The sequence below is a fragment of the Gracilinanus agilis genome, chromosome 1 (assembly GCF_016433145.1).
Source record: "Gracilinanus agilis isolate LMUSP501 chromosome 1, AgileGrace, whole genome shotgun sequence".
NCBI classification, from domain to species: domain Eukaryota; kingdom Metazoa; phylum Chordata; class Mammalia; order Didelphimorphia; family Didelphidae; genus Gracilinanus; species Gracilinanus agilis.
This window is the reverse complement of record NC_058130.1, coordinates 553,895,739-553,918,312: the sequence shown is the minus strand read 5'-3', so window position 1 is coordinate 553,918,312 and position 22,574 is coordinate 553,895,739. Positions and strand designations below refer to the sequence as shown.

At 33.7% G+C, this 22,574-nt stretch overlaps 1 protein-coding gene across 1 annotated transcript in view; it reads right to left on the bottom strand.

The window, feature by feature from the left end:
- The window catches only part of PTPRM (protein tyrosine phosphatase receptor type M), a 1,055,867-nt gene that overhangs the window by 460,175 nt on the left and 573,118 nt on the right, over window positions 1–22,574 (bottom strand). The window contains exons 8-10 of the mRNA XM_044666801.1: window positions 16,849–17,157; window positions 9,251–9,360; window positions 2,151–2,352 (exon numbers count right to left, since the gene is read on the bottom strand). Of these exons, the coding sequence (XP_044522736.1) occupies window positions 2,151–2,352; window positions 9,251–9,360; window positions 16,849–17,157 (621 nt within the window). The remainder of the gene's footprint in view (window positions 1–2,150; window positions 2,353–9,250; window positions 9,361–16,848; window positions 17,158–22,574) is intronic.

Sequence of the window (22,574 nt, the reverse complement as noted above, 5' to 3'; positions counted from 1 at the left end):
ATACATATATATATATATATATAAATATATATATTTTCCAAGGGCAGTTTTAAAAATGTGCTAAGCTCAGAGACTGACACATTGTGGCACAATTGAATGCAATGGACTTCTCTACTAGCAGCAATGAATGATCCAGGACAATTCTGAGGGACTTATGAGAAAGAACACTATCCACACCCAGATAAAGAAGTGTGGGATTAGAAACGCAGAAGAAAATGATATGATTGATCACATGGTTCAATGTGTATATGATTGGGGATTTTGACTCTAAATGATCACTCTATTGCAAATATTAATAACAAGGAAATAGGTTTTTAACAATGATACACACAAAACCCAGTGGAATTTCTCATCGACTCTGGGAGAGGGGAGGTAGGAGGGGAGGGAAAGTATATGAATCATGTAACCATGGAAAAATATTCTAAATAAATAAATTAATTTGAAAAAATGTGATAAGCTAAGAAAATGAGAATTTCAGTATACTTTTGCTATAAATAATATTCCTCCTCTGGGTTCAGATGCCCATGTATTCCTTAGGATGTTTGGAAAGTGTTGCTAAATTTGAGCTACTAAGGTTATTAATTAGGAACGTTAATGTTTCCTCTTCCCAAGTTCCTTACCAGGGACCTTCCGGGAAAGCTTTTAGTCCTATTATGAGCATAGGTGGGAAAACAAAAGGTCTTCAAAGAGTTAAAGTTCTTTCCAATCTTTTTTCTCTAAAAAGGAGACTGCTACTTTCATGTGAGCTCTTTCTGTCAAAATTTTGATTAAAGAGGCCTGGAGAAAAGACTCATAGAATGAAGCACCTAGTGAAAAGGATCAGTAGAATGTAAACTCCTTGAGAATAGAGGATGTTTCTTTTTGAGTTTTATAGCCTGGTACCTAGCATGGTGCTTGGCACATGGTAAGTATTAATCAATTGCTTCTTGAATTTTGATCAATTTTGGAACCATTACTTTAAAACAGTTAATTCAAAATCTCGTGTCTTATCTAGAAAAGCTATGGCTATTTCTTAATTCTATTACATTCTTTAGTGGTGTTGCTAAGAGTTCGATGGTGAAAGCCATATTCTTTAAGTTCTCCTTACCTTATTTAATTCTTATTCTTTTCCCATAGCTCTGTCCTAATCACTTTATGTTAAATTTGCAATCACATTTTAATTCAGATTCAGAACCTACTTTTTCAGCCTGTACACTATCAATTTACCCTTTGAGTGACAAGTGATAAAAAAAAAAAAAACCCTTCAACTTCACCCTCACCTAAAACCTTCTGGAAAATTGGCAGTGTTCCTCAGTATCAATTATCTATCAAAAAAGTTGAATAAAACCAGAAATGATGAGCAAGAATCAAACTAAAAACATTATGCAAACTAAAAATGTGGTATCATCTGATTTTGGTTTCCCTCTAAAATTAGAAATAGGAACCCAACTGCCTAAAAGTTTTTAAAATTTTCAAGATTTCTTTGGAGAAATATACTCCATTCTGCTATGTATCTCACAGCAGATGCCCGACTTAATTCCCCAAATACTAATGAAAAACATCAGCACAAAAAGACTTCCCACATAGTTATACATCTCTGTAAACATATTTAAAATGTCTTTCCACTGAAGGGAGTTTCAATTGAATTTTCAGAGCTAAGAAGTTAGAAGTAATGTCAAAAAGCTGTCAGTCTTCATCCTTCATCCTGTGTGTGTTGGTTAGAAAAGGAATTACCCTGGTAGGTTGTTATTCTCTATAAGCAAACTCCATCCACATACTAGAAAGGCATTTCTGCTGAGTTCTCAATTGCCCATGGCTTTTTACTGAAATTTTCCAGCACTTTCTCTGTGTTAATTCAGAATTGTGTAAGGGATGAGTGAACACTGAACAGAACCCTCTGTATCACTTCCAAAACTTTAACACCAAGTGCTGAAACAGCAGCAAGCATTGTTGCATGCTCTTCATTCATGTGCTTCCATAAATTATGAGTTATACGATTTTGAAAGGGTAATCTCAAGAGCCCCACCAATCTGACTATTGGACATCCAAAAATTCCAAACATTTCAAAATGTCATTGTCTGGCCTGTGCTCTGAAAGAAGGCTGTTTACCTAGCTTCTAAAGAATGATACTGCTTCTGAGGAAGGACACAGTTATTCACTTTCAACAATACCTGATATTTTTGTGGTAAATTGATTTGTTGCTGGAGGTCCAAAGCCCTTGGCTGTGCTTGCTCGGATAGTAAAGGAGTATGTGGTGCCCGGATACAGTCCAAAAAAAAGGAAATGAGTTTCATTTCCCAGCTTTGAAACTCTTCCACTTTGATTGGATAAATCTATTTCTGGGTCAAAGGAACTGACTGCCTTATAGGTGATCTGCAAAAGAATAAGAATGAGATAAAACATCTTGAGCAGATGGACAAAGATTGCATCTTTATCCAATAAACCCTTCTGATGTATGCACTGTCAGACATTTTACGAGAAGCTATCCTACTCCCTTAGACTCTTCAAATCCTGAATCCAATGAAGGGACATAGGAACTCAGCCAAGACAGTTATGAGTTATTACTTTTATGGAGAGAGGAACTTGGGCCCAGATAGATTATGACATTAAAGGATGGGTTCAGGCTTAAACTAATACCTTGTAGCTGTTTGCCTTCAAAATGTCTAAATAATGCTACTGTTTGAACAAAAAATACAATTAAACACATAAGAAAAGGACTGATATGGTTGCAATTTCATTTCTAATCAATGTGAATGTGGCTATGATTAAGTTCTGTGCCACAGGAAATGGTCTTCTGTTGCTGGCAAAAGTGGTCTTATATGTTCTGCCACAAAATAAGCCACAGCATTTGTACTTGAAATGGAATGGCTAATTCTCTTTGGCAATTGCTGGTATCAATCATGAATATAGTTTCAACTTTTGACTGAAATGTGAACTCAGCCAAATGTATAGACACAAAGAAAAGGCTCTATTAGTTCTACTCTGGTGTATGGAAGTGACCCTGGGTGAAATGCCATCTAGAGGTTCTGATGAACTAGAGAGACTCTTGACTATGGGTCCTTGTTCTTTTATCTGAGGATTTTCCTAGCTCATCACTGAAAGGTTGGTCACCAGATTTTGACTTATTTTTTGCTTTGAAAATTCATGTCATGAAGAAGTGCTGTGATGTGAATTAAAAGGCTTTATATGTAAGTCACTGAACTTGGAATCAGGAGATGTGAGTTCAAATCTCTCCTCAGACATCTGATAGATGGGAGTGGAGAGAATATCTACAGTGATGAAACAAATCTTTTGAAAAATTGACGTGTGAAGAAAAGATGGGAGTCTTTAAATATTGTCCTGCCATATGCTACTCTTTTTTTAAATACTGAAATCTCCAAATTGAGTTCATCACACGTTCCAAAGCAGGCACTTTCAGTGGTGATTGCTGACTTCCACTGGCTTTTAATGACATAATTTCTAAATTAGGAACCCATTCAAAAGTTTTAAATTGCAAAACCAACCACCTTTTTTTGCTCTTAAATTGGTAGACTCACTTGTAATTTATGTACATGAACACTAACACTGTTATTATACAAAGTGATAATTGACATTCTTTTTTTCTTATGTTTATACCATATCATTATAATTAAGAAGACCTCTGAAAGAATATTTAGATCGAATCAGCTAAGCTTTAGCAAGAAAATGTTTGCTGTATACTTTAATCACAAGCATACTTGACATGATCAGATTGGTAGAATATTCAGGATATTAACCCTTTAATGGATTTTACTCACAAAGTATTCTTTGTTACACCCTTAAATTGACCTGGAAAAAAAAAAGATGACATGATAGACTATTGTCTAGATCTCTATCCATAGACAACAGGATTACCCAGGAGATATAGATTTAGATTAAGGTAGGTACCTGAGGTTCTAACCTAGCTCTAGACTATAGTCAACCTTAAAAAAAAATCTTAGAGCATACTGTCACCAACTATCTAACATTTTCCCCTTCCTTTCACCATCAAACTTCTTGAACTAGTAGTCTGTAAAAATCAACTCCACTAACTCACTTTAACTACTTCTGATCTGATTTCCAATACCCATAACTCTATTCATATTATATTTTAGAAAGTCAACCATGATTTTCTAGGTGTTAAATCTTTCCTCTGGTGTACTTGATATCTGCAATATTTAAGAGAATGTTGGATCACCTTTCTTCTCTTGGTTTCCATGACATCACTAAGTCCTATTTTTCTTTCTGTATCTATAATAGTTTCACTTTTATTTCCACTATTTTATCCTTTTCTGCCCATTAAATAAGGCCCCTAACAAAGGCTTAGTCCTAGGACCTTTGCTCTTTTCAATTTCATTCATTTTCATGACCTTGGTGACTTCTGCCTCTATTCTCTTCCACCCAACTTGCTTATTCCCATTGAGGTATAGAATACCCTTCTTCTATAGCTTCCCTGAACTCATTATCTTCCTTTCAACTCTTCTTTTCTTCCTAATTTCCCTATTACAGTGGAAGACATTATCATTCTCCAAGTCCAAGTCATTCAGGTTCCCTACCTTGAAGTCATTCTCACTCTTAATATTTCTCAAAATAGCTGAGAAATCTTGCCATTCCAACCTCTTTTACATCTCTTGCATCCAACCCCTTTCTCTACTCCCATAGCTACCACCTTTGTTGCAGCCCACATCACTTCTTACTTGGACTACTGCAGTGAGTCTTAATTTGTCTTCCTAACTCAGGTCTCTATCCAAATCCATCTGCTACACAGCTGTCAAAAGTTTTGCCTTCAGCACATATCTGATTCTGTTAGTCCTCTGCTCAATAATTTCAATGGCTCTCTATTGCCTTTAGGATAAAATATAAACTCCTTTGTTTGGCCTTTAAAGCCTTTTATAACTTGGCCCCCTACATGTCTTTCGAATCTCATTTTACAAAACTAACTCACACTCTATTGTCTAGCTGACTGGCTTTCTCTTTCTTCGCCACATATGATAATTTCTCTCCCAACTTTGGGCTTCCCAGTGGCCCAGATACATTCCAGAAAGGCAGGAATGACTTGCCTCTTCTTGTCCACTTCATAAAATTCCACCCTTTCTTCAGGACAACACTCAAGATTATTCTTCCCATTGCTAATATCCTCTTTCACTATCTTATATTTAAGAACTTATATTTATTATTTATATACTTATATATGTGTCTTCCTCAATAAAATGTTAAAACTCCATTGAAGGCCCACCCTTACCAATCTTCCACCTATGAGACAATACACCGAAGTACAAGGGTTTAAAAAAAAAAACTCCATTGAAGGAAGGGATTATTTAACTTTTTTTTTCCTCCAGAATCTATTAAAGTGCTTGATGCACAATACATGTTAAATACATATTTATTGATTGTTGAATAAACCGAAATGTAGAAGACTCCAAAATCTACAAGTTCTGACTCTTTCTTTCTCTCTGTCCCCTACCCCTACTTTTCCTTTTCTAATTAAACCACATTGAATTCCAGCCAATATGTTGAAATTGTATTGTCTAAAACTGAACTCAACTCTCAACCTGGACACAGTTTCTTTTGGTTTGCCTGTTTTTGTTTATGGTAGCAGCATTTTCTCACTTTTGTAGGCCTACAACTTGAGTCATCATTGACTCTTCTCCTCTCATTCTCTGAATTAATATTCAGAAACCAAGCCCTGTTGACTCTTCCTGTCCAGATTCTTTCATTCCAGAATCTTCCCTCTCACTTTTCACTATTAATCTAGTTCAGGTTCTTACTCCTTCATTCTTGGATTACTTACTGTGGTTGTAATAGTATTCCAGCTGGTATCATTATCTTTAGCCTCTCACATCTCCACTCAATCCTGCATTCCCTTACACAAAAATCATCATTGTCTCATTACTTATATTGCCTAATTTTGCATCCTGGTATGTGAAGTTCAATTAATTAGGTTTCTTTGCATCTTCTCCAACCTTGTTTCATTACTGCCCTATAAGAATTCCATTACAGTCAAGCTGTTTTATTTATTTTCCATAGGACTGGTATCATACTTTCTCTATAGTTTTTTTTCCCACCATTGTGAGTCTACTCCCTTAGAATTCCTTCCCTCCATCTTTTTTTATATATCCATTCTTTTATACTTTTATACATATTCTTTTATATTAACTCTTCTGTAAACTTTTGTCAGACTATCCTACCCTGAAATGATAACCCTTCTTTGAAATCCTATTGTAATTATTATTTACCTCGCAATTATGTGGCATGTGAGCTCTCTTTTATTGTATTAAATTCCCATTTAAATAAGCCCAAAGAAGTTAACATGCTTTCTCCAAAGTCATCCAGGTAGTAAGTTGCAGAGTTGGCATTTGAACCTAGATCCTCTTATTCTAAGTCTAGAACTCTTGCTATTATATCTTCCTATTTCTGTTTTTTCACAGATTTATATTATTTTCTCTAACTAGAATATAAGTATTGAAATCAAGGGACATAGCTTATCTTTATTCACTATGGTACTTAAAACGCCCATAACAAATGTTTAATGAATTAATTTTTTTAAAGAATTTTGTTGAGAAAAGTTATATTCCAGAGTTGACTCTTGACTTTGAGTTTGTACAAAGGTGGCCAGAGCAGAAGAGAGAAGGGAGGATATTGCTGGAAATTTTTCAGAGAAGATGGTTACTTCTGAGACCAAGGAGAAGCATATATTTTGAAGTCCGTCCAACTATGGGGGCAAATTTACCCTAGTCAAAGGAACTGTAAGATAGCTAGCTGAAGAGAAAAGTGAAACTAACTGTCCTTCATGGAGACCAGCTGAATGAATGCCTATATTCAAATCAACTTAGTCAAACCCAGTCCTTCTTGACAACAGATGAACAGTGAGTAACAGGGAACTTAGCATGGTGCCTGTCACCTAAAACGTACTTAATAAATGCTTGTTGATTTAACTTGAAGCAAATAGGACAGCAGATATTTTGGTCTATTTTTATCACTGTCATTACCTCATTGGCCAAGAACCAAGGAAGTCTGAAAATATTTGTGTATAGAATAAGAATCATCCTCTATTCTTTCAACTTACAAACATTTCCTACTATTTTTTCTTCTTTAGCTACATTTAATAGATCATCTTTCAATATTTTCTTTTTTGATTACATTAGCTCTTCTCTTATCCTGATACTTCTTTATTTTCATCTTTATATCAACATTAGTCATCAAATTCCACTTCTTATTTAAAAATAGATTTTTGGTTTTCTTTATAATTGAACTTATTTTTTTCTTTATTATCCATATACTAGAATTTGTCTTTTACATCATGTCTCCATTTTTCCATTCATATGGTTTCCTATATTCTGAATACCAGAACTTCTACATTAACCAGGTTTAGTTTCCAGGTATGTAAGACATACTTTAAAGAAATCATTAGTTACATTATTTTCTGCCAGTTAAGAGAAAAAAATCTGAAAGCCAGAAGACCTAGTTTTCAGTGTCATTTCCATCAATTATTTGATGAGTTACCATAGGCAAGTTATATCATTTAAATGTCTTTTTCCTTCTCAGTAAAATACGGCTAATTTTATAAGCCCTAGAGACATCTGAGAGGTCTTGGGAAGATCAAATAAGACAAAAAATGTAAAGATATTTTGTAAATTGAAGATGCATGGTATTATTCTGATTACATACTTTTTGAACTATACACATGTAAGGTATTATTATGATCATGAATTAAAATCAACTCAAAAAAGTTCCAAGCTTCTCCCCACCTTGGTACAATGTAAAGTGAATTGATCCGCTGCAAATATGCATATACTTTTATTTTTCAAAAAGCCTGATTTATGACACATTCATATAACCCCATTGTACTAGCAGTTTAGATTAGTGTTCACCTGGGAGATCCTGTCTGCTAAACTCCAAGAGATTAATGGGTTCTTCTGTTGGGTTTTCTGTTCTTAATGTTTAAGTTCTTAATTGTTCAACATCGAGAAATATGTGTTTCTGTGGCAATAGATGGAGAGATCCTGGCTCTCATTTCCTTTGTTCTAGATAGTCATATGTATCTTCTGTGGCAACTGACCTCTTCTCTCATCTTTTAAGCTATACTTCCAAGACTGATATCATATACAGTTTCTATAAAATATAATTGTTTCTCCACCTAATTTTCATACAAGTGAAGCTTCAAAATATGAGATTAAAATGGCAAACTCTAAAAATTGTGATCAAATAGTCAGTTGTCAAGTAATTATGAAACAAGGGACAAGTCATGCATCTTCTTAATATTTTTTCCACTTTACAATAAGACAGCCATTGAACAACATCAATAGCTCAGCACTGAAATCAGCTTTTTTTCTCCCTTCATTGAAATTCTTTTAGCTTTCAATTAATTTTTCTTTCTTTCTTTCTTTATTTCTTTTTGCATTTCAATACCAAGTTCCTGAAGATTTACAGAAACATAAATGTAAGGCTAGTTGGGTCAGATATGAGGGGTGAACAGTGATTACTGTCTGACAGCTTAATCTGTTCAGTCTTTTGTCAGTTTTTCTGAAAGGTATTCAAGCAGAGGTTCCAGATGAGAAGCAGCAGCAATTCCCAGAAACCTAACAACATATAATTTTGTTGAATTTGCATTCAAATAAATGCTAGCTTAAAAAAATCTACCTGCTTGTTTCTATTACAATAGGCTTAGTGAAATGATTCTCATACAAATGTGGTGATGACTGTCACCACTGCTATTTCTATTTTTTCTTGAACAATTCATCAAAATCTTCTATACTATCATTCAACTATCTGACATACATCACTAGATATAACTGTGTCACAGAAGTCTAAAGAGAGTTGCTAATTCCTGAAAACCAATAGTCATTATTCTATTGCCACTTCCCCATGTGAATTTTATTGACTTTTAAATCTCTGTATTATCTACAATTCAGTAAAACAAAATATTATGTTCAAACAGCATCAAGATCTATTTTCTAAATGTTTAGATTCTAAAAAATTAGAAAATTCATTTTTAATAGATCATTTAAAAAAGTTTACCTATTTAACATACAGTAACTAATATTCATTCAAAAATATATGTCATAGATTGGTAACTTATATCTACTGTATCTCTGTACTTAAATGTAAAAAAAATCTTCTTAAATGACTTCTTAAGTCTTTGTCATAGCAGTATTGTCCTCATTGAGTGCATTTATTGGTATTGGATGTGATTCTTTAAATTGCAATTATTAGGCATTAGGCAAATATCTGTCAAAATGAACTGGAATTATAATCAAATGTATGTGTTCTCTACCTCATAGAATGTGATCACACCATATGTCTGAGCTGGCTCTCTCCACTGAAGAAATATCTTCTCCTCGAAAGTACTTCCTTGGATAGATTCAATGGGAACAGAACTTGGAACTAACAACAAAAACAAAGCAAAAAAAAGTATAGTTTTGGTCAAATGAATATCAGTTAGTTTTTAATTTCTCAAAGAGGCACAATATTTGATAGTCTATGGATAGAATAACTCTCCCATAGAGACCTTCAAAAGCAGATAGAATTTTTCCTTTAATTCTCTCCCCATTCCCCACTACCTCCCCTTGGCTAGAAGGATTTTCCTTTGGAGAGAAACAAAGAAAATAATATTGAGTCGTTTCTTCCTTAAAGTAAGAGAAAATATTGGCATTCAATAAACATTCACATCATGTTATCCATTTGTTAAAGGAAAATAAAACTTTGGAACAGTTATGAATTTAAAGCTATAAGGAATCACAAGATTTCATCTAATCTTACATCCTCCATTTTTTAACACATAAGGAAACTGAGGTCCAGAAAATCACTCACAGTCACCCAAGTAGATAGTGGCAAAGCTGGTATTTTAACCAAGTATTCTCACATTAATTTCAGTGTTCTTTTCCCTGTGTCTTGTTCCCTGTGCTGCTTGAAGTACTATTAAAGTGTTTCTCTTTTAAACCCTTAACTTTGGTCTTAGAATTAATGCTAAGTATTAGTTCCAAGGCAGAAGAGTAATAAGCTAGACAACTGGGATGAAGTAACTTGCCCAAGGACATATATCTAGGAAGTAGTGTCTGAGGCCAGATTTGAACACAAAACTCTATGACTGGTTCTCTATCCACTGAACCACCTAGCTGGCCCAAATTAACCAAATTTAATTGATATGACATTAAATGATGGAAAGTAATAATTCTTCAGATAAAAGGTTAATGGCCTCAAAAAAGTTTAGGTCTTTACTCAATGTCTTCTCACTTGATCCCGGGAATTTTTAAGCCTCTTTATTCATAATACAAAAACCACATTTAGTACAACCACAATCTCATTCATAGATTTGTTTAATCACCAATTAGTAGCAAGGATCTACTATGTTGTAGAAAGAAGAAATGGTGATAATGAAAAGCTGTCTCATTAAATACATTTCTCAACATGAAATGCTATTAAAATCAATAATCAAATAATGGATATATGGATATATTATATATATTACATATATACATACATACATATGTATATATATATATATATGGAAAGGTAATAGGAAATAGAGAAAATAATTCTGGATCAGAATTCAGAGCTAGTCTTGTCTACAACACTTAATGTAGACACTTTTGGAAAATCATTTAAAACTAACTGGGCCTCACTTTCCTAACCTAGAAAATGAAGACAGTAATACCCATAGAATGTTCCTCATAGGATTGTTCTGTGGTATAATAAGAAGGCATGTAAAGTTCTTTGTACATTTTATTGTTCTTGATAAATGTGCATTATTATTGCTATTATTATTTTTTCTTAAGTGTATATTATTCCCAGATATACATCTGTAGTATAGAAACATATATACGCTTCTTCATTCTTGCCCTCACTTACTTGACTTTCTTCAAGACCCAGATGAAATCATACTTTCTACATGAAAGGTTTCCCAATCAGTCTTCCCTCTGCTTATTATTTCCAATTCATCCTATCTAAAGATTGTTTATACATAGTTGTTGACACGGTGTTACCTGAATTAGACTATGTACTCCTTGAAAGCAGAGAATGTCTTTTGACTTTCTTTGTGTCTCTAGCACTTAATACGATGTCTGAATACAATAAATATTTCATAAATATTTCTTGATATGCATAGCCAAGAACAGGTGAAATGGGGCAATGATCACCTTGAATATCAGCTAATCTAAAAATAATTTTATTGTTGGCTTTTAAATGCATTATATAATTTGTCTCATTAACAGATTGTATAACATCATATAAAAAGTATTTCTCTGATAACCTCATTATGGCATGGTAGGAACTTTTAAGACTATGCCATGAGAATAAAAGCTATGGCACATCCCATAATGTTAGAAAGACTTTTTTAGAAAGAGTTTAGACTCAGTGATAATTAACATGTACATCTTTATTCAATAAAAAGAATAATCTAGCTAGATTTAGAGAGGTTTATCGCCATGTTGGAAAGAGAATGACAATTTTTTTGGCCATAGCAACTTGGAAAAACTATCTAGAAAAAATAGGGCCAAAAATTGTGTTCTTGAAAGAGTATTGATGCTCCAAATGTTAGAGATCCTTCAAGTATTAAAGTATTATTACACTGAATAGAAAAGTGAAATTCATTCTAAGAAACATTTATTGACAAACATGTGTCAGGAACTGTATTGTGCTTTGGAGATACAGAGGACAAGGAAGACTCCTTGTTTTCAAAAGAAGTATATATTACAGGGGGAAAACAACATAAACAAAGATAAATATATAATATACTTAAAGTAAACTAGGATAACAATTAGGGGGACGGATTGTGTCAGAAAAAACTTTGTACAGGAGGTAAAAAGTGAAATTTGACCTAAATAAAGCTAAGGATTCTAAACAATGGAAGTGAAGAAGGGCAATGCAGATAGCAGACAGCTTAAATGAAAATATGAAGATGCTATACATGGAGAACTGTTAGTAGTCCAAGTTGGCTGGAATACAAAATTTGTAAAGGACATCAATGCACAATAAAACCTGGAAAATAGATTTTAAACTTATTTTAAAGACTCATAAGTGACCAACACAAGATTTTTATCTAAAGGAAAAAGGGAGACACTGGAGCTTCTTGAATAGGGGGTCTTAGAAGGAGAGCTTCAACAGGTGCTAGGTTATAGGATAAAATCAAAGTCCTATTAAAGTTTTCTCAATATAAAATTGTAAAACATGAAATATTTCAAAGAATATATGATTCAAAGATGTGAATTAAAGTGTAATGGGGAAATATTAATTCTAATTTTATATGTGACTACATGGATTCTTATGTATGGCTTAGTTGCCTTGATCCTGTAGCCTTCTGTTGCTTCAAATACACTTCATTGCAAATAAAGTGATTTTTGGATTATCTATTGCTTGTTACCATCAATGCTTTAGCTTTCTGGCCTATTACTGTGAAAATATTGTATATATAATCTTTATAGTGTAAATTATATTCATAGAATATCATACACAAGCATATACATCCATAGATGTATCTGCAGGTACGTATGTATACATATATACACACAAAATGAATATAGAGATATCCAAACTGTATAATAAATGGACACAAAATATATAGGAAAGTCCAAAAGAATAAGTGCAGTTTAAAATTTTAATAGTTCAAAACTATACAAAGACTTCTGAAACAGTCTACAAAGGGATTTAGGAGACATAATGAATATAGAATCAGACTCAAAATGAGGAATATCCAAGTTCAATTTTCCAAATATGTATGTGTATATAATCTTAATTCTGATTTCTAACTAAATTATTTCTATTGGTGTTGTCATATTCATCTAATCTCTTGGGGTATAAACTTTTGATTTTTCTGTCTTCTTTTCTCTTCTCTATTTAAACAGTCCAAATGTCTTGGATAAATAAGAAATTAAGGAGATGAATAAAATTTTAAAAGAGATATGCCAAACCTCTGGAGAATACTGAATAGGAACAAAGAGGATTATGCCTATTTCTTAGCTGTGCATGGCATCTTCAAAAACACTGACCATATCTTAGAGCATAAAAATTTCACAAATAAATGCAGAAAAATGGAAATATTAAATCAGTCTTTTTTTCTGACTACAATGCAATAAAATTGCATGGAATTAAGGCCTTTTAAACATTAAAATTAATTGGAAAATAAATAACAACCTATAGAATGAATGGTTCAAAGAACAACTCATAGAAACAATCAATGATTTCATTTAAGGTAATGATAAAAATGAGACAACTCAACTAAATTTAGGGGATGCAGTCAAAGTAGTACATAGGGGAAATTTTCTATTTCTAAAGGTTTACATTGATAAAAGAGAAAGGGTAGATCAGCAAATCTGGCAAACAACGAAAAATACTAGAAAAAGCAAATGTCTCTTGGATTCATTATTTCCTTTCTATTTTTATTGCCAGTGGCCATGCCTCTGAATGTTATATCTCAATTACTGCAACAATCTCCAATCTTTCTTCATTATTAGTCACTCCTCCCTCAAATACAATTTACTTCTAATTGCCAGGATAAACTAGAGACCACATGTTTCATCATGCTTCCCCCTGCTCAATAACCTACAATGACACCCCATTATATTTCTCATAAAATCTAAAATTCTGAATTTCAAGTTTTTCCATAATTTAATCCCGTCCCAACTTTCCAACTTTATGTTCCTGTGTTTCCCAAAATGTAGCCTTTAATGAAGAGAAGTAGATCTACAATCTGTGCTTAGATTTTCATGTCTATTCTTCCTCCATATCTTATTTATCCTATTCTTTTCTCATCCAGCTACGTCCTCCCTCTCCTCCTTCTTTTTCTGTCTAAATCCTAACAATGTTTCAAAGCCTTCATCAAATTTTTCCTTTTTTGTCAAGCTTTTGCTAACTACTCCAACCCACACAAAACTCTTAATGCTCTTGAAGTCTTTAGAATATAGTTTAACACCTTTTTATTCCCCTAATGATTTCATATGAGAGTCAGTAGAGCATTGTGAATAGAGAAATTGGATTTAGAATTTGGAAGAGCTGAGTTTAAATGCTGCCTCTGATACATATTAGATGTATAAACCCAGGAAAGCCATATGACTTCTTAGAGTTGTATGCAACTCTCTAAAATTGAAAGTTTCAGGGAAGTATGAATCAGCATTATAATTTAAGGAAAATCCTTATGAGGAGTTATTTATCAGGATGAAATTGTAGGTCCAGGTTTTTTTTAAGGCTTCTTAGATATCAATTTTCTATCCCTCCAATAGCTATTAGCTCTTTAAGTCAGATCAGAAGTCATAGGTTCCTCTGAATCTGCCACATGTCAAACATAGTGTATGCAGTTTGTTGGTTTATTATAAGAAAACAATGTATTATTATTTTAAACCATAAACATTTATTTATTTATTTTCCTAAAAAACTTAAAAATGTAATCATTAATGAGTCAGAATAGCATTACAATCAGAAACTCTTATGGAAAAATGAATTATTGGTTTGTATACTATATATTTTTATGTGTATTTATATATGTACATATAAACATGCACTTATATATTTAAATAAGATCATATCATATTTTACTATCTTCAAGTCATTTCATATGATCTGTGATATAGCGGGAACTTTCTTTCAAAGTTACTCACTGTAACCCAACCACTCTTACCCTGGGTAACTTTTATCAGAAACCTCCCATAAATCTTTTACCCAATAAGCTACAGGTCTATCTCTAGGGCTTTTAATAGTACATGATATACTCCTGTAGAACACAGGCCACTCTACTTTTTCTCCCTCTTACTCTTGTTACATAAACAGTTTCTCTCCTTTTCCAGTAATATATCTTGTTGAGAATATATTTTGTGTCTCCTCTTGACCATAATTTTTTGCTGATAAACATGGTATGTATAAAAGCTATGTTTCTCCATGGACCACTGAGTGCCCCCTAATTTTTATTCTCTGGAGACTGTGGTATGCCACTATTTACAGCCATATAACATCGTAGGAAGAATTTTGATATTTTAGTAAAATGGGTATTTCTTTCGGGAAGAAGTTAGGGAATGGATGAAAGCTCTGAACAAATTGGCTTAGATGAAAGTCAAGTGTCTGGATGGCTCTTTCTTAGAATTTAATGACCTCCAAGTTATGTTTCACTTATTGAAACAATATTGTAAAATTGACCCATATAGTGGCTTTATATTCATGATATAGTTTATATACCCTATCCTCTCTTATCTTTAAACAATCCTGTGAGGGCAGTATTATTATATATCACCAATTAGAGAAAAGAAAACATATCAGAAAAGGCTAATTAAATGACTCACCTAGGGTCATCCTGCTAGCAAATGTTAAAAGCAAGAATCAAGCTCAGGTTCCTCTTGGCTCCAAGTTCAAGAGCATTCATTATGCCATGCTTTTAGATAGATTTTATAAAACTGGCTATCTATTTTTTAAATGTCTAGAATTTTTTAATTGGGTTTTGTTTTGCTTTGCTCTTCATGCTTCACTGTATCACTGGATCACAGATTTACAATTTTATGGGACTTCACAGGTCACCTGGAAAATGCTTTCATTTTATAGATGAGGAATCAGGCCCATAAAGTTTAAGTGAATTGTTCAAAGTTATGTGGGCTATTTACTATCCAGCAGAGCTTAGATTTGAATCCTAGTTCTCCGACTCCAAATAGTACCCATTCCACTGTATCAGATCATTTGAAAGATTGTAGAGTAAAGTGAAAAGTGCACTTAAATTGGAATCATAAGATTGGGGTTCAGATTATAGCGCTGCCATTTATGATTTATCACATAACAGACTCACGTCCTCACTGGGAAAATGGGATTGGTGAGTTAGAAAGCTTTGCTAAGAAATTTAGTCCATATCATTCCCTCCAAATTTTAGTGTCATAGATAGGATTCAAAATCAGGGATTTATTACTTTATGGCTGTTGCCTGGATGAAGCCATGATGCCTCTTGAGAGGTTTTCTAAATCTCAACATATCCAAAAAAGGTAAGTTAATATTACAAATACTTAGCACATTGCCTGGCACATAGTATGTGATTAATAAATAGTATCTGAGTGATTGGAAACAAGAAGAAAAATAACTACAGATCTTATAAGTCTATGTAATACCATGATTATGGAAAGGTAGTACAATAGAGTAGATATGTGGTAAATAGACAACTTTTATAGTTGATAGGCAGCTAGGCTGTGCAGTGGATAGAGCAGTGGGCTTGGAATCAGGAAGATTCATCTTCTTAAATTCAAGTCTGGCCTCAGACACTTACTAGTTGTGTGACATTGGGCAAGTATTTGCTTCAGTTTCCTCATTTGTAAAATGAGCTGGAGAAGACAACAGCAGACCACTTCAGTATGGAGTCATGAAGAATCAGAAGATCAGGGTCTTGGGTACACCCTGATCATGTAACCCTAGACAAACACTGTCTTAGTGTTTTAGGCAACAGACTCTCAAGTTGCAGAGGAGATGACCTACATGAGTAGAGATGGTCTCCTTATCTTGGAGTTCCCTAGATCAGAAGTCTCAAACAAATGGACAGAGATTCTGTCTCCCATGATGGAAGCAGTTCAAAATATAATTGTAGAACATTTAACAAAATAGGTAAAACTGAAATATAAGATAGATTATGTTAATATGGGGTTTTCTACATCAATATGTAGCCCATAGGGATCTTTATATACAGTTCAAAGGCCCTCCTTTTTGTAAGTTTGATACCATTGTCTTATACCAATGATATCATATATGTAGTCCCTATTTCCCCAATGATCAAAGTACACAAAGAGATTCAGTGTAAACATAATTTATTGAAGTCTGGATTTTTTTTTCTTTTTCAGCCAATATATTCAACCAATATACTTTTAAAAGAAAGTAATTTTTTTAAAGTGTCACTGAAAAATGTTATTTTAAAGTACTCACGGTCTTCATCTGTCTGTACAATAAGCTCCTGGCTTTCTTTTCGTCCCTCTGGATTCATGAGGATGAGTTTCACACTGACATTGGTGTATGGAGACAGGTTAGTGATTGTGTGCTGGGGATGTGAATTATCTGTGTCCCAGCTTACTTCTTCTCGAACTTGCTCCTGTCCTCCCACTTGGTAACAGTAATGGACAGTGAGGTTATAACTATGGCAGCGAGTGACATTGTAGCCAAATGGTTCCCAACGGATTGTGATTTGCCGGGATTTGATCTCTACTACTTCGAGTTTTCTGGGTCCACGCATGGGATCTGTACAAAAGGAATTGTAGAAGAATACATTGGATGAATTTTTGTTTTGTGCACTTAAAGTGATTTTCACTAGAGAATGTAGTAGTAGAGGAGCCCAATACAAATAATTCTCTATTGGATCAGGCGTTAACTGTCAAATATTCATTTGACAAACATTTACTGAGGGAAAGACATTTCCACAGTGAAAGGCACTGTGATATGCATAAAATATAAAAAAGAGAAATAAGACAAACAGTCCTTGCATCAAAAAATAATTGAAGAGACAATATAAATGCAAATAATTACAATACAAATTGATACATAAATATATAGGAGAGGTACAACAACAACAACAAGAAAAGCAATGCATTCTTGGTTACCATATACTACAGATTTTCACAATATTGCCTATTTCAGGAAAAGAAAATATACTTTTAAGAAGGCCTTAAATTTTTTAACATTTTAAAAGGCCATGTCTGCAGTTTGGAGTTCAGAAAAATAAGAGGTACAAGAGATCAGGGTGGAAATGCTATTTCTACCTTGGAACTGAGAGATAAGGAATCTAAATCAAATTAAATTCCTCCCAAAACTATAATCTACATGGAATCTTCATGATTGCAGAATTACTTTGTATTTTTAAATTACTGCTATTGGAAAAAATATCATCAGATTTTCAAGGAATATTGGGGCTTTTTTGTAGATTGGAAACTTTTTTTATAAGATTAAAGAGAGTGTCTGATTTTATCTCCTGCTTCAATAACTGATTATTTAGAAAAGTTCTAATGAGTTAGAGATTCCTAATAAATATATTAATATGCATTCCTTCTCCCTTTTGCTTATTAATCAACATATCATCACTGAGAATGTTCTAAACATTCTCCAAAGATTTCCATCATCTTTGTTTTCTAATAAAGTGACTAAATTCTCTGGATATTGGTTTAAACATATCATGCCTTTCATTGAATAAACAGAGCTGCCTTATTTTACCTTTGTCTAGGTAAAAAATAAACAAACAAAAACAAACTAAGAACACCAAAGGCAGCCCCAGAAAGGAAAAAAAAACACAAAACCACATATTAATCTTTGCTGATTTTCCCACCCTACCCCTCTTCCCATTTCTTCAATCTACTACTCTTCCAATGGTTATTGCAACAGGACTTTTTTAAATTTAGAAATTCTTTCTGGTACATATTTTAGGAATTTGAAATTCAGAAGGCAGAAAGTTTAATGAAGAAGAAGAAGGAAGAAGGAGGAAAGAAGAACAAGAACAAGAACAAGAAGAACAAGAACAAGAACAAGAAGAACAAGAACAAGAACAAGAACAAGAAGAAGAAGAACAAGAAGAAGAACAAGAAGAAGTACAAGAAGTACAAGAAGAAGAAGAAGAAGAAGAAGGAAGAAGGAGTTTAATGAAGGCTTTGCTGAATCCAAATAGGAAGAAACTTTTTTCTTCTGGTCTGAGAATCAAGCAAGCTTTTATTCTTAATGGCTTCGATTTTTAATCTAAAAAAAAACTCACAAAAAGTCTTATAAATAGAGAAGATAAATCTTTTCATTAAATTCAAAACAAGGTCTTGCCTTTAGGTAAACCTTTAGGCCTCTAAGTTGTTATGAACAAAGAGGGAAGAAGAAGGCATTTGACTTTTTGATTTACAAATCTCTTGTCCTTAGCTTTCATCACCTAATTTTAATGTGCTTTAAGAGGATGATGGCAAAAGGTGAAGAAATCTTTCTCAGCTAGAAACTGCCCTGTACAGTTTTACCATGTTTGTCTCCCCTTTGGCCAAAGGAGAAAACTATAAGAAAGGAAGATGGCGAATAAGCCACAGCACAGTGACTGTAAAATAAACTAGAAGCTTGAATTCTCTTTCCACAGTGGAGAGATAAATACCACTCATCAGCACAAGACATTTATATTTTAAGCACAATAACTCAGTGAAAATCTGACATTCCTTTCATCACCTCCTAAAACAAAGTGCCCAAAGGTTGCAATTTTTTTGCCATTCCATAAAACTGAGTTCTGATCTAGCAATGAATTAATGACAATTACATATTAAGTTGGCATTTTATAGTACCTTTATCTTCATCATTTCTATTGGTTCTATTCTTATCTGTGCCTTAAGTGTGAATTGGGCATTCCATAGAGACATTTGCTTTTGAAAGTGATATAGATGATCTCCATGGACCCTGAAGGGCATGAGTGTGAGAATAGATCACTTCATAACCAAATATCTGTAATTTCAGTATGCCGATTGCTTTTCAGACTGCATTTCCAGTTTGGAAGACAAATATCATCAAAACAGGCTTGGTACACCATTACCAACATTTTATACACAACATAATAAATCTCCTGAGGTTAAATAATAGGGTAATAAATTATATTCCTATGACTAACAAACTGTTACTAATTGTGGAATATTTGCAACCCTCCCTTTCCTTTGCTTCTTCCTCCCTTCTATCCCCCTCCCTTTCCTGATATTTGTTAAGATTGGAAAGAGAGTTAAGGGCCTGATTTCTAAGACAGATTTTGCCACATTCAGACCCTTGGGATACTCTGACATTTTCTGCCTCCCTTATTGTGGCTATTATGATAAGCCCCATTGGCATGAATCATGAGGCCAGCTGGGACAATCCAGGCCCACTGACTCATGATAAGAAAGTAGGATGGCCTCCCGAAGGATTGCCATGTCTGTCATGCCTGAAGCTTAGTCAGGTAGCTCTTACCAATCCCCCGCTGGTGCCTGCAGCATCTTTCATTCTGTTCTCTTTCTGCCAGCTTGAGCCGGGTTTCAAGCAGTGAAGTCTGACAGTTGCAGCTCTGACCTGAGGGACCAGCAAGCCCTGTTTCTAGCCCCTGGCACTTTAGCATCCCATTTAATCAGCGATCCTGGTTTCTTCTACATTCAGTTCTGTTTTTTTTCCATGAATAAGGGCAGAAACTGACTGATAGGATCAATTTCCATTGCAGGTTCAATTCACAGCTCATTTCTCTGAAACTTCACACTTTACCTCCTATTACAACTACAGTGCTTTTTCAGAAACTCAATTTCAGAACCTGTAAGAGACATTTGGTTGTAATTTTTGGATTCTGTCATTGATAATCAAAAAACATAGATTACAACTAAGGTTCCTGATATCAGGTTTCTCTTTTCTCCCTCTTCATGGACTAGAGAGGTCTATTAAAATAAATGAAACAAAAACTAGAAATACTATGGGCTATATCCTTTGCTGCCATCAACCAATATAGCTGCAGTCTAGTGGAAAGAGTGTTGGTCTTAAGAGTCAAGAAACCTCAGTTCAAATTCAGATATTTACTACAGCTGGGTGGCATAATGGATAAAGTATTGGATTTGGATTCAGGAAGACATGAATTCAAATCCAGCCTCAGGCCCTTGATGCTTGTGCCACCCTTGACAAATCTCTTCACCATTTCTTCATCAGTTTCCTCATTTCTAAAAATGGAATAATAATAGCACTGACCTCCAGCATTGTTTTCCAGGGTCAAATGAGATATTGTTTGTAAGATCCTTAAAGTACTTATTAAAGTACATTTATACTTAAGGTATAAATGGTAGTTATTATTGACAACTATAAATTATTTGGGGGACAGGAGGCAATATATTGAATAGTCAAATCTGGAGTAAGGAAGACTCAAGTTCAAATCTAGCCCCAGACACTTACTAGCTGTGGAATCCTGGAGAAGTCACTTAAAACTATTTGCCTCAGTTTCCTCCTCTGTAAAATGAGTTAGAGAAGAAAACAGCAAACCAATCCAGTATTTTTGCCAAAATAACACCCAAATGGGGACACAAGGAGTCAGACATTTCTGAAATAACTGATCAAAAGAACTACTTATATGATTGTGGACAAGTCCCATGATCTCCAAGTTTTAGTTTTCTCCTTTATAAAATGAGTCTGAATGTTTGTTGTGAAGAAATACTTTGTAACCTTGAATGAATTAAATAAATATGAACTGTTTAGTTATTATATCAATGTTTCCACATAAATATTTATTTATAAGGGCATCAGAAATAATATATGGACACATATACATATGCATGTATGTACAAATATATATAATAATTATTATTGTTTAAAAGTTTTGTTCTTAACTGTGAGTCAGTAAACCAATTGTAGCAGATAAAAATCCAGGATTCAAGGTAGAATTTTAATATAACATCTTTCTCTGTATTTTTAACCCATAAAATGTTTTTAAAACCTGCTACATTCACCTCAGAGAAAGTCTTTTTAGTTCCAATTAAATCAGAGAATACTTAGCTTTATTAACCTTTAAATAGAATGTCCTATATGCATTTATTCATTTGCAAAGTCACTGAATACAATACAATGTTATCAGTCTGTGAGGAAGAACTGCTATATTCTAAGAATACTTGTTCTGAAAACAATTTCTTCAGTGAAAATAACCAGTTTTCCCTGAATTTCATAGGAAACAAAAAATGAATGGAAAACATTTAATTTTCATGAAACCAGTGTACACACTGATTTTAAGCATTTAATTTCTTTTTTCCTACAATACAAAGAGTACCCAAGAAGAGGTAGAACATATCTATTTTAATCTTTTAAAATCAATTTTAGATGGGATTAAAAAAATAAACAAGTGACTTGAAAACTAAGAGAGGAGAGAGAGAGAAAAACTAAGGTCATTTCACCAAACATCAATGATTTCCCATGTTAAATGAAACCTACTGCTTACTGCCTTCCTTCCATGATTTATGATGCATCTGTGCTCAACAAGACTGGCATGACACTTGAAACCAATACAGAATGACTGGAGGTCATTATCATGTTTATCATCATCATTGTCATATATATTGATCACCAACTATGTGCAAGGGAATGTGTTATGCACTGAATATTTGTCATGATGACTATTACTAGTAGAAAGCAAAAATTACAAGGCAGAAACAGGAAAGGAAGAATAATTTCTCTGAGGACTGAAAGTGAGAGTCAGCATCTATCATGCATCTGAAATTCTTGTTCAAAGCTGGTCCAGACTCTTCTGGGTAACTCATAATATCTTTGCTGCTGAGCAGTAAGTTACTGATACTATGAAATGAATTAATGGTCTTAAACTTGGCCATCATGAAAGGCTGGGATTCCAGTTCATATCTTATGGACAATTTCTCATGTAAGAAGTCTAGAGATAAATAAGTTCTTGAGAAAGTTACTGCCTAGTAACTCAGAAAACTCATTAGATATTTATTATTAAAGGCATGACATCATGTGAGGAATGGAAAGCTTAGAATCTTGAGGGGCAACTAGATAATCTGAGGTACAGTCCAGGCCCAACATTCTATGCTTCTGTCATGTTGTGATATCACAAAAACAAAAATAAGTAAATGTAATGGGGAGGGGAGAGAGAAAGAGAGAGAGAGAGAGAGAGAGAGAGAGAGAGAGAGAGAGAGAGAGAGAGAGAG